This window comes from Eptatretus burgeri, chromosome 6 (assembly GCF_056783735.1).
Source record: "Eptatretus burgeri isolate ZD-2024b chromosome 6, Ebu_testis_v1, whole genome shotgun sequence".
NCBI classification, from domain to species: domain Eukaryota; kingdom Metazoa; phylum Chordata; class Myxini; order Myxiniformes; family Myxinidae; genus Eptatretus; species Eptatretus burgeri.
Window position 1 is genome coordinate 57,457,002 of NC_140966.1, and position 13,050 is coordinate 57,470,051.

The following is a 13,050-nucleotide window of genomic DNA, read 5'->3' on the forward strand; positions in this document are numbered from 1 at the left end:
TCTGTTGGTGGAAAGCCAACACGTTGACAGATCGTCACATCAGGAGCGGAAACGAAAAATCTCCAATGGTCCTGAAACCAAAATTCCAGTTGAAGTAACAATAACAATTGCTTAAATAAAGATGCAAAATCCAATTTTCATTCGTTCATTTTTCACATTTGTCACTTCATGGCATTCTGATGTCCTGTCAGTAAGCTTATTACGTTTTTTTTTTGTGCCCTCTTTCTGTTAACGTGACATGCACAAGGTCTCCAATGAGCTTCAAGTGCACCAAAATAAAGTAACAAAAAAAATTGAGCTTATGATATTATGTTGCACTAAACTCAAATTGCATGAAGAAAGTAAAGCCACTATAATCATGCAAAATAATTCCAAAACGATGTAGGTTACTTGTTTACATTCGAGTAGATCGTAACAAATTACATCAAGGACAAGGTCGTTTGTTACAAGTCGTGCAGTTTTGATAATGGTGCATAGATATGATTTTGAGGTATGCTTTTATGCAATTGTTCCAAGGATGGTAAAACACAAAACATATTTCAAAGTTGTAAAACCATATGTGTTTTCGGCCATAAAGATACGAGTGAGTTTGTGGAATGCTGCGCTTTAAAATTTTGAGTCTAAACTTGATGATCTTTTCATTTTTTTCATGATTAAAAAAAAAGATGTTTTAGACATCATTGAAATTTTGATTATTTTATAAACCATGCAGTGGGGATCTTTAAGGGCAACAAGTGAGTGCTGGCAGACTATACAGCCGACTGAAAGGATGAAGCACCAGGGCAGCGATGCAATGCCGTGCCTGTGAAGCACCAGGGCAGTGTTGTGTTGTTGTATCCCATTTTGTTTGGGGCTATACCTTAAAATGGACAATTGAGAGACGAGCACAAAACTTTTGAACTAACCTGTGAGTTATAATATTTGATTCTTAATACATATCTATGAACTAAGAATACACATATATGATATGTGAAACCAGATCTCTTCCAGCAGTTCGAGTAATAGGCATTCCTCAGGATTCACATCTGCATGGAGTATCTCAGAGATGTGATATTATCGTTTTCATTCTCACCAAATTTAATGGAAACATCATGATTTTCTAGAAGTGGTTGAAGAAAAAGCTGAGATAAAGACTTTTGTTATTAATGGATACAATCCACGAAGGAATTATGCAATGGCATTAGCTCATGCCAAATAGAGACCTTTACAGGCCTTGCAATATTAACCACCACCCAAACGGACAGTGTGTAATAGTCACATGGGATTAACAAAACTTGCAACAATAACCTTTGACTTGAGCCTCCTTCAGCAAGACAAAACAGCTGTTACAAGACATCTAACCACAGCCAAATTCCAGCCTGTTGGAAACTCTCTATGCATCGCGTCTCATGGGGCCGCTGCAGTGGACTAAAGGGTTTCAGTAGGGCATCGTGGTCAACAATATACTCGAGCCGTACAAGGTATTTGTATTGTCGGCAGATTGCTGGCATGGCGGTCTCTTGAGCAGAACGAGTTTTGTGATGCCATGTAAAGAATAGCAATCATGGAATTTCTGTGGCCATTGCAATCAAGTTGTACTTGATGGATCAAACACCAGGATGTCACTCCTCTGGGTGTTGCTAAGACATTTGGAATTTGGTTAGGATGCCGGCACACATTGGCCTGTCCTTCACAAAGACACCATTAGGATCTTAACTTCACACTACAAGGACAGACAGTTTAATGTTTTTTTTACAAAGGACAATATGCTCCATGTTGGGTTGCTCACCTTGGCACTGATTATGCCAAGTGGTGAACACAGGACAACACAGCTCATTGCTTCCAACTGAGCTACTTTATTTTCTTTTAACAAAAAATGGATCAAGCTGTGGATGAATGTGGGTAAAGTAGGCAGAGAGTGAAGTACAAATTCAACATAGGTTGAAATTATAGTTAAATATGTACCGAGAAGCATTAGGAATAAAGCGGTACATGGATATTGGCAGGAACGGAAGGTAGCTTTGGTATGGATGAGGGATTGATTGTACACATGTGTCGTGATTGTGGTGTCCATGAAAGGATCTCATCAAAAGGGTAAATGTGTTTCATCATTCCTCATCCTCATGTACTGCAAGCTTGATCGGTCAAAAGGCCTCTTCCTTTTTCTATGTTCCTTGTGTATCCTTATGTAACTTAGAAAACTTTTTTGACCATTCTCCCCCACCTGAGGATTCCTTTTCCATCATGTTCTTCTTTTTTCATAGATTTATTTTCCATCTTTTACCCCCTACTTCATCTTTTCCCAACTTTCCTTCTAATTTCCTTTACTCATTCCCATCTCACTATTCTTTTTTCTTTTATTTTCTTAGGCTCCACGCATGCACGCACACACGCACACACACACACACACACACACACACACACACACACACACACACACACACACACACACACACACACACACACACACACACACACACACACACACACACACACACTCACACTTAGGCATTTGTAAAAATCCGATACAGCATTCACACAAGTACATAAAGCAATACTTAGTTATTTAATACGTGTACCCATGTAATTGGCAAACCACTTTAAATGATACTTGGCAGTTGAGACAAGTCTTGTGCATTTGTCAGGCTTTACTTCTATAACAATACCTGACAGGAACAATACTTGTGTGATTCTGTATATTTCTTTAAACAACTACAGTTATATGTGTTAATACACTACATTTTGCAATGAATATGAACAGATTAGAATGTTCTGTTGTAATATGGGTTTAATTTATGTTTTGACTTGCAAAAAGGAAAACTTCAATATCCATCCATCCATTGGGACCATACTCTGTGCAGAGCGTTGGTGCTGCCTAAGCAGTCTCCGTGGCTATTGGACACAATCCTGGATGGGTCGCCACTCCGACACAGGATACCAGCAAGCTGGCACTCATTTTGCCAACCTCGGAAGGATGACGGGTCGAGTTAACCCTACCTGGTATTAATTCAACTGCTGAGCAGGATTTGAACTCAGGACCCTCAGATCCCAAGCCCACCACTCTAACCATTAGGTCAACACCAGGCAACTACAAAAAGAAAGCTTGAAATATCATCAAGTCATGTACCAATTGAGGAGGAATGTGAGTTGAAAGTATGCTGTAATGAGCAATTCATTTGATAAATGCAAAGCTTTGCAGTTGACTTCTGCAATAAGAAACAAGAAAAAGAGCAATCAGAGATTGCAAACCCTCACCAGGACTTCTTTTGAGTGGTGTATTTTTTATAGGTTTTCAGGTAAATCCAATATGGCTGCCAAACCATGTGACCTATGAGGTCATAATTATAATTGAAACATTCTACATGAGTAGTCACACCAATGGTGAAAATTTCCTCTCAATCCGATAAGTGGTTGCGGAGAAAAAAAAGGAATGTTCTGTGCGGACAAACAGACACAAACAGACAGAGACAAACAGACAAACAAACGGACCCAAATGCAATACCCTCAACGAATCCTTCGGCGAGAGTAACAATGATGTTTCTCAATTTTCACACACACACACACACACACACACACACACACACACACACACACACACACACACACACACACACACACACACACACACACACACACACACACACACACACACACACACACACACACACACACACACACACACTTCTGGGAGTGCACGATCACCTCTAAAGATTAAGGTAAACCTCTGATCAAGAAGTATAGTAAAATTAGAAAATTGTACTGCACTGCCTGATTGTGTGACCTTTAGACACAACTGAGGTCGTGGACTTGCCATTTGGAGAAGATCTCAGCTTGTAGGGTTGAAACCTCATTGATGGACGGAGCCCAGTTCAAGTTCCAGATGTTCATTAAATCAGTCAGCCATTTACTTGGTTCTGGTAATTAACTTGTTCCATGAAAATGTATTGTTCTACAGAGGTATATATTGTATGTGGGCTGTGTGAGCATAGCATGGTTGTTTCGATTTTTGTTTTCCTCATTGTGTTGCATCAAAGTGTAGTGTATACTGCATGAAGCAATTCTTCAGACCTCTCTCTCTTTCTTTCTATCTTACTTTCTTTCTTTCTTTCTCTCTCTCTCTCTTGCTCATTCTCTCCTCAATCTCTGCCTCCCTCCCTCCATCTCTTCCACACTCCATCTCTCTTTACCTCTCGCCCTCTCGGCTGTACACATCTGTTCGTAAAATAATACATTGTTTAAGGCTTACGTAATTATTTCTAAATCAGTGCTGTGCAACTTAGCATGCCACTGCAGGACATTTTCATATGGCTTGCAAATTCATGAGGCCATAGAAATGGGAGGGAAGGAGGGGGTAGGAGTAGGGGGCGGGCAGTGGGGGACGTCTCCATAGGCATTGTGATGTATCACCACGGAGAAGTGACAGATTGAAGTGGTCACATGGATAGGTTTACATTAACAGCAATTCTGGACAGCACTGTTTCTTCTTGAGTGGTTTCCTCAACAGGATGCAATGACGAATATTAAACTTGTGAAAAAAGATACCATGATTTCAGGCCAAAAGACATCATTGATTTTCCAAAGCCAAAGCCAAAGGACACTTAAAGCCAAATTACCCTGTTGCAGAAATACATCTTGGAGCATGTCATTCTTTTAAAAGGAGAACCTTAAGCTACCTTTCCTGTCTAAAGAATATTTATGCATTTGATAAAATTCATAATTCTCTCCATCAGTAGAGTGGATTGTTGATGACTTAGTATCAGTACTACCTTTTCTGGTTCATTTCCTCTGCAGTGCATCGTTTATGGCTTCTTGAACGATCCACCTCTAAACATCAAAGGTCTTATCATTGAAACCCGTAATGATTGGATATTTACGACATGTTTAATACCCACAAGTAAACATGAGTAAATATTAGGAACAGTTTACTTTACGTTATTTCTGGTGATTGTTGATCCTATGTGGACAGCACCAGAATTTAACTTGGTGAGATGTGAATCTCGAATAATATAAACCCAGGACTTACAACATAAGCTGAGAAGACTTGACACACAGACATTATGCTAATCCAGTGTGTGATGAGTTTCCTTCATTAGTTTAATAAAACAAAAAAAGATGAGAGAGAGGAGAGAAAGAGATAGAGAGAAAAAGACAGAGGGGGAGAGAGAGGAGACAGAGGGGAGAGAGGAGACAGAGGGGGAGAGAAGAGAGAGAGAGAGAACCAAAACAATGAAACTGAACAGATAATTGCATGGTGGACATGCAGTAAAGTAGCCTGTAGATAAGAAAGGGGGAAGTGACATATGAACATATGAGTTTACAAGTGTCTGAGCCTTTAATCATCTTGGGAGGATTGCACAAATATCGGAAAGAGATTTCCACAAATGGAAGTAAAATTGGACGAGTGATATTGTGTGTGATTGTTTAATGGTTTGTTTGCATATTTTGTTGCCCAAGAGATGAGAGAATCTAATATTATGAGAAACTCTTCCCAACTTCCTTCCCTTTTTCAGCATACAACTTACCTATTCCTCCCTTCTTTTGCCTCTCCCTCCTCCCTTCCCCCCACAACCTCCCTTCCCTATTCTAATTCTGATGTTTCATACTCTGTTACAGAGAGTCACTGCTGCCAAAACAGTTTCTTGGGATGGGTTATACTCGGTGGTTTGCCATTGCTTTCCCAGCAGTAATTGGGGAAGGCATTTGGAATTTGGCAACGGTGTCGGCGAGAGCACGCCGACTCTTTGCGGACACCGTGGGATCTTTAACATCCACCAACTCATACTGGCAGATGGGACGCCCAGTTTAACCTCCATCCGAAGGATGGCACACATTGATGAATCACCCCAGCTGTGAAACACCAGGATGTCAATTTATAGCTCGGTCAGGATTCGAACCCAGGCTAGACAGCTTTGAGGCGTGTATGCGTACCTTCAAGCCATCCTCCCAGCCTTCCTAATAATCAACATTTTTTTCTCTCTCAATTTGCACCACCCTTTCCTCTTCCACATGTAAATAAGATGAAGTTAACCGCAAAGGCTCGATTTGTACCTGAAGGTGAGGGTGTACATGTCCATAGACTCAAATTCTGCCATGTGTTTTTAAGCACTAAAAAGAAATTTAAACAATTATGTTTTTTGGGACGGTATTATGAGATGGATTTTAATTACATTGAAAAATGACAAACAAGGATGTTGGTCCACATACACCATCTTGTCAGAGCAGGATTGACAACATTTTGGAACACTGAAGATCGATAGGTCGTTTTATAGACCAGGAAGATAAATATATGGAGAAAACCCTGGATTCCGTTTTGGCATCCAACTGAGGTTTGGACGTCAGACCATATTAATGGTGCAAGAGATTCCAGAGATGTGATTCTCTTGAGAGCAAAAGAGAAGGAGAGAAAGCTTTTGTTGGAGTTTAAAAGCAATGGACCACTGATGCGTCAACAGAAGCCACCTCGGCTGAGCTGAAAAAGTCAAACTGATGGTCATGAAGCAGATGGTTCAACAATTTGTTCTTTTATAGCTGTTGAAATTATGGATTATATTACCATAGTAAGTTTAACGTAATGATAAGTTTAGGAGCCGTCTACATATTGAATACTAGTGGGGCATGCTTGCACACTGCAAGCGGATGCTGGGGTACATCCTACTTGCAGACATAATAAATACAAGCTTGACGTATTTGAAGAAATGGATTGTGAAAGAGCTTCATGTGTTTGATAAAGATGATTTGCTTGCATTCTGCAAGCAGCTAAATAGCTCAAGTAAATCAACAATGAGTGATCAGAATCATTTCTTCATTTAACAGTTTACAGGTATAGTAATTTTTCATGTATAAATGTAAACATTTAAACGATAAAGCTATTGTTTACATTCTGGGTTAAAAAAAATGAATTCATGATTTCAAGTCAAAGACAAATGTGAATGGGTGTAACTGGAACTGGAACATAGACAACAAAGTCGAAAGAAATGATGATTGTGATATTGTTGTCGCTATCCCCACATTACACATTGTTAACAACAGAGCCAATTTGAGTTATCATCATGATCAATTAGTATCGTCCATTTTGATACGTTGATTAAATTTAGATTAGTAACAATTTATGCAATCGGCTGCAAGAGAGGGAAGGATTCAATATCTGATCTGGGTTCAATTCACGATGATGATAAATGCAGTATGTTACAGTGCAATACAAGTCATTTTGCATGCTTTTGATAGATGATGATGATGGTGGTATGCCTTGCGGGATAGACAAAACGCTACTGCAAAGCATACATTCCGTTTCCAAAAAAACCCCCTAACTTCTGTCTCTCCGAACCTCTTACCCTGACGTTCCAAGGCCTGCACATATGATTAAAGTGAAGGAATTTTGATCCCACCTCCTCCCTTCATCTTTCTCTTTACGTCCCCTACTCCTTTTTATCTGTCCTTTTCTAATATTTCTTGTTCTTCTTTTCCTTTCCTCAATCTCCCTCCTCCAAACCACTTTGTTTTGGTAATCCTGTATATAAGAAGTAGATAACTGCTAAGCAGATATTTCTATTTCTTGTATCAACACCGTCCTTACAAAATCTCCAAGCCATTTCTCATGAGATTGATGAGAATATTTTCAAAATTCAGTGAAAAATCATTTGAGATTATTGCTCGGGCAACAGCAAATATTCCAACATTAAATGATCTGCTGAAGCGAAGAGACATGGGAGGGGGGGGTATACTAGTTGAAGAGAAGTTAAATTTTTATAGTTAAACTGTTACACCATCAGGTCCAGGAGTATAATTGATTTTGAGATTGGCAAGACACCATGTGTGATCTTTAATTATTAATTTGTATGCAGCCTGTGGCTGCTGGTTGCATTATTGCTAGGAGCGTGGCTTTGCTGCTGATTCAGTGCCCCTTTTACCAGTAAGCTGGTACTGATTTTGCCTCCCTCATAAGGATGACAGGCTGAGTCATCAACCCACCTGGTGTTATTTAATGGATGGACAGGGGCTCAAATTCAAGAACGTAAGATCTTAAACCAGCCACCTTAACCGTTAGTCCAACACCAGGCATTGTTTTTTTTTTTTTTTTTTTTTTTTGTATACCTTGGTCGAGGCTCGTATGAGAGCTAACACACAACTCACAGCAAGGAGGCATGAGACAAGAGGGGCGGGAGTGGAAGGGACAAAACATTGGGGAACAGACACAGGTGAACTGTGGAAGGGAGAGGGATGGGGATGGGACGGGGAACATGGCGAGGGGAAGATGGACATTAAAGGGACTTTCAGGAAGGAAAGCAGGAGAATTGAAGGAAGTGGGCTTGGGTGGATTATCGGGGGTAGAAAAGTTCGAGGATTTGGATGGGGGAAGATAAGAGGTGGTGGTGAACAGCTGTTTTGAAAGCCTGGAGGGAAGAATGGGAAAGAATAGAGTGAGGAAGTTTATTCCAAAGGCGGGAAAAAGAGGAATGAAAGAGTGAAGATGAGCAGTGATTCGTGATTTTGGTAGTTTTACCAGAAGGGGGTTGTTGGCGGACCTTGAGCGCCCTGTGGAAATGTGGTTGGGACAAATCACAGAGAGAGCAGGGGGGCAAGGCTGGAGAGGAGTCGGTAGAAGACAGAAAGACCACCGACCAACCTGCGGTGATTGAGTGAGAGGCCCAAAGACTCAGCTTCATTGCGGGAGATGCCAATGATCTTAAAAGCCCTGGTTTCGACAGCGTGAAGTCGAGAAAGGTGGGAGGCAGGAGCACCAGCCCAGAGGGGAGAGCAGTACTCCATCAGGCTACGGACAAAAGCTTTGTAAGTGGTCAGGAGCTCAAGAGGGCCGAGGAAGGACTTTGCACGACGGAGGATTCCCAGTCGGCGACTGGCTTTTGAGGCAAGGTTGGAAATGTGACTTTCCCAGGAAAGGTCATGGCAGATAGTGAGACCCAGAAGCTTGAAAGAAAAGACTTCTTCCAGAGGATTGTTGAGAAAGTGGATGGGGGCGTTTTGTAAACGGTCCTTTCGAAGAGACATAGTGAGAGTGTGAGATTTGTCTGGATTGAAAGACATGTTCCACGTGTTGGACCAGTTTGTGATTTTATCCAGATCTGCAGTGAGCGAAGAAGCTGCTGCTTGCCGGTCTGAGGGATGACAGATGGTACGGCAGAGGGTTGAGTCATCGGCAAAGAGAAATAGAGGATTTTCCAGAGAGTCCGAGAGATCATTGATGAAAACCAGAAAAAGAACAGGGCCCAGAACGCAACCTTGAGGAACTCCAGCCTGCACAGGAAGAGGGGATGAAAGAACTCCATTTAGGGCCACACGTTGACTGCGACAGGAGAGGAAGTCTGCGAGCCATGAGTGGAGATGGCCTTGAATACCATGGGAAGAGAGTTTGGTGAGTAGGGCAGGGTGCCAGACTGTGTCAAAAGCACGTGATATGTCCAGGGATACGGCTCGGATTTCCTGTCTGGCATTGAGGACCTCCATCCATTGATGGGAGAGCAGTAGCAGCATATCTAGGGTAGAGTGACCTGGTCTGAAACCAAATTGATGATTGGAAATCAAGCCATTGGAGAAGAGGAAGGATTTCATGTTGTTGTTTAATGAGACTTGTATATGATCCAGTATGGACATTATAAGGTGGTACATTATAGCAAGGACAAAGAGGAATATCCCTGGAATTGGACTTTTGACTTAAAAGGACAGAACTGAGATACTTTGCCTTCAACGACCAACATCAAGCTTTTGAAATTTTCTTTTTGCAAGCTTTCATCAATACAATTCTTCTCCCAAGTCGAAAATATGGTTTACTTATGAACACGTGTCCAAAAGCTGAGTTGGCAACAAAAGAATAAATTGTGCTGGAGGAGATTTTTCAGCAGTGAGTCAAATGTAACCCCCGTCAGTAACCATATTGATAATTTGAGACCCTTTGGTGTCCAAATAGTTCAGAAGATAGAGATGGACATTGACACGTGACAAGAGCCTGAAGGAGAATTGGAATGAGTTGTTCAAGGGAATTATTTTTCACAAGTGGATCTTGCAAAGAGGTCGATCCTGTCATCTGTAGCGACACAAGGTGGGAAGGTTTTGAATTGGGTTAGGCCAGCTGCTTCACATAAGCCGTTGGATGCATTGTGAGAAACGGGATGAAAATGTCACCGCTATTCATGCCATGATTCATTTTGCTTCCCAGCTAGCACACTGAGGTTGGTCCAACATTGGCAAAACTTGGAACAGTTGGACAGACATCAGTGGGCTAGCTGGGTTTCCTTTGTAGTTGTCATACGTTGGGTACGCTTGGAATTGGTACATTCTTCAAGCCTTTGGGAACTTTATATAAATTGATACAAAGTTGAAGAGCACTGAATTGTAAACAGACAGTAACACTCTTACTTTTAAACACAAAGTTTGATTTAAAAATTTTTTTTTTAAATTGAAGAGTATTGCAAGCATATCTGAACTGTTCCTGCTTTTATCGAAGCCAACCCACCAAACTGCGATACTTTTCTTTTCTTGACATTTATTGGTTCAAAGTGTAAAACATTCCATGGCACCCCAGCAAAGAATGTCCAACAGCCTGTTGTTCACATCCGTGTAGATCGACAATATATAGATAATATTGCTCCTGAAACTGAACACTGTAAATGTTGCTAAAGATGTCATTATTTATGGTGACCTTTGCTCTTCGGTGTTGTTTTACTTCGTAGGTTTACTTGTTCACTGACCTGCTGAGAACCAAGCGGGGAAGGCAGTCACAGTGGAGAACTCCGAGGCAAAGGAACACTGAGGAAGGACTAGCATGCTTACCACCTGAAACCGAAAGGCAGAGACAAGCCACTATTGGCCTTGAGGGCTCAAGCCCAGAGCCTTCGGAAGGGGTTTGAATTATTTTTTTTATGGATGGAGTGAGAGTGAGAGAGAGAGAGAAAGATACATATATATATATATATATATATATATATATATATATATATATATATATATATATATATATATATATATATATATATATATAAATATATATGCAAGCTGTGAGAGGCAGAATGTGAATTTGCCTTCTCAAATCTTCATGAGGATTGTGGTGATACTTGATTCCTTGCCAGTCAAAAATTCTTGGCCAGAGGGAAGTACACATCTCTCAGCATTTACTCATGGGATGTTATTGCTTTTAGAACCAATGGAAAAAGCAACGGAAAGATGCATAGCCCTGAGACAATGTCGTCAAAGGTTGAACTTTGTACAGGCTGACTGAGTTCGTTGAAACACTAAGAGATACTGAGAGATACTATGTATGGGTCACTGTGTCCCAAGGTTGTGTCTGTGTCCTAAAAGCTATCATGCCAGGGCGGGTGAGCTCCAGATATCCATTTTGAAGGCTCCATAATTTAGTGCATTACATTAGTTTTAATAGGGAAAAACATCTCACTCTCTCTTTCTGCCACACATCAAACGTTCACCATACTTACACAATCAAAACATAACTTGCAAAAAGTCTCAAGTTTATTTTGTATCACCTATAATTTGCTGTGTATAAACTTTTAGTAAAAAAAAAAAAATGATATTACCATAACAGTATTTGATATAAAGCAAATTTTATATGCAAAAGTGTTTTTATAGTTCTAAATGAAAGTGAGAAAGCTTTTCATCTCTTTATGTTGCAAAGTGTAAGTTTTATTGAATGTACATACAAAGAGAAAATTCTTATTGTCTGGAATTATTCTGTGCCTTCCTTGTGACTGGTGTCACGGTCTTTGAAAGTGCTTCATAAAGCAAGAGTATTTTTCCTATAAACTATATATGTATTGTATTGTTTACACAATGCTGCATTGCTGTGATGTATTATACATAGACAGCATGCAAATTCATATGTGCCACTTTGGTAGATAAGCTGTGCTGTTGTACATTGTAGAAAAGTAAAAGTGAATAAACATTTCTTTTCTATCATTTTTTTAGCAACAGCGTTTTATTTATGAGCTTATCTGCACCAAATTCTCATTGCATTTTCTCACCCACGAAAGCAAACTTCTATGAAGCTTTCACGTTTCGAGTCAAGATGTCGATAATGGTTTGGACCCTGATATCTTATTTCGAGGTCATAAATTTATTGGGGTGACTGGGCCAAAACGGGACTACGTGCATGAAAGGAACAGTTTGATAAATCATACCATGGAAAACTAGTCTTTACAAAGACTAGAGTCGCTCTGCGTCGGAAGAGAAATTTGGAAAGTTAATTTTGTCAACCAAATGTAGGGGGAGGTATGCTAACTGCCATTCGAAAAAAATGTGGAGGAACATTATCGATGAGAGTCCTTAAAAAGAAAAGGTTGATTGTCACAGGTGGTTATACACACAATGGAAAACTAGTGTTTGTGAAGGCTCCTATCGGTCTTAAAAACAAAACCTGTCAAAGGGCGGAAGAGCTCGTTGTGAGCCAACGGCCATCCATATCAAGTACACAACTGTGTCTGTGGACGTCCTCCTGTAGTTGGGTTACTTTATTTAGGAGGTTGGTGGCAGTATTTGCACTCCGGCGACCATAAAACCCCTCACTCCACAAAACACAAGAAAACTACAAAGAAAATTGAAAACCCACTCCATGAGAGTACATCCTGTGCTACTGCCCTCCTCAGGGCAGCTCACCAGATGACGGGATTGGGGCAAAGCCTTCGGGACCCCCACTCTGATGATACGAGGAAAACCATGGGGTAACCTTCCCGGGTCAGATTGGGATTGTGTGTGTCGAGATGGTGTTGAGTTGTCATCCACTAGACAGCGATCTCCTTGTTTTAACCTGAGACAGTCCCTTTGAGTGGGTGCCTGGAATGTCCTCTCCCTAAGAGAGGATGATCACCTGTCTCTGTGATCATCTGCACTCGAATGTTTGAACATCAGTATTGCAGCACTCTCTGAGGTTCGGTGACCGGATAGTGGTGAGATCATGGCGGGTGGTTACACCAACTGTGATCATGATGACTTGGACACCAGGCTGCTGATCCACTTACAGGATGCTCTTCAGAATGACTGTACCAACTGTCTGGTGCACACTGTTGACACGGATGTAGTGGTGATTCTCATTGGCAAGTTCCATCACCT

The 13,050-nt window shown here is 40.9% G+C and overlaps 1 protein-coding gene across 2 annotated transcripts in view; it reads left to right on the forward strand.

Annotated features, from left to right (window-relative positions):
- Positions 1-11,901, forward strand: part of LOC147024851 (phospholipid phosphatase 3-like) — a 139,260-nt gene extending 127,359 nt beyond the window's left edge. For both annotated transcript variants that reach the window (XM_085885175.1, XM_085885176.1), the window contains one exon: positions 10,665-11,901. In XM_085885175.1, the coding sequence (XP_085741301.1) occupies positions 10,665-10,841 (177 nt within the window). In that variant the 3' untranslated portion in view covers positions 10,842-11,901. The remainder of the gene's footprint in view (positions 1-10,664) is intronic.
- Positions 11,902-13,050: the final 1,149 nt, after the last annotated feature.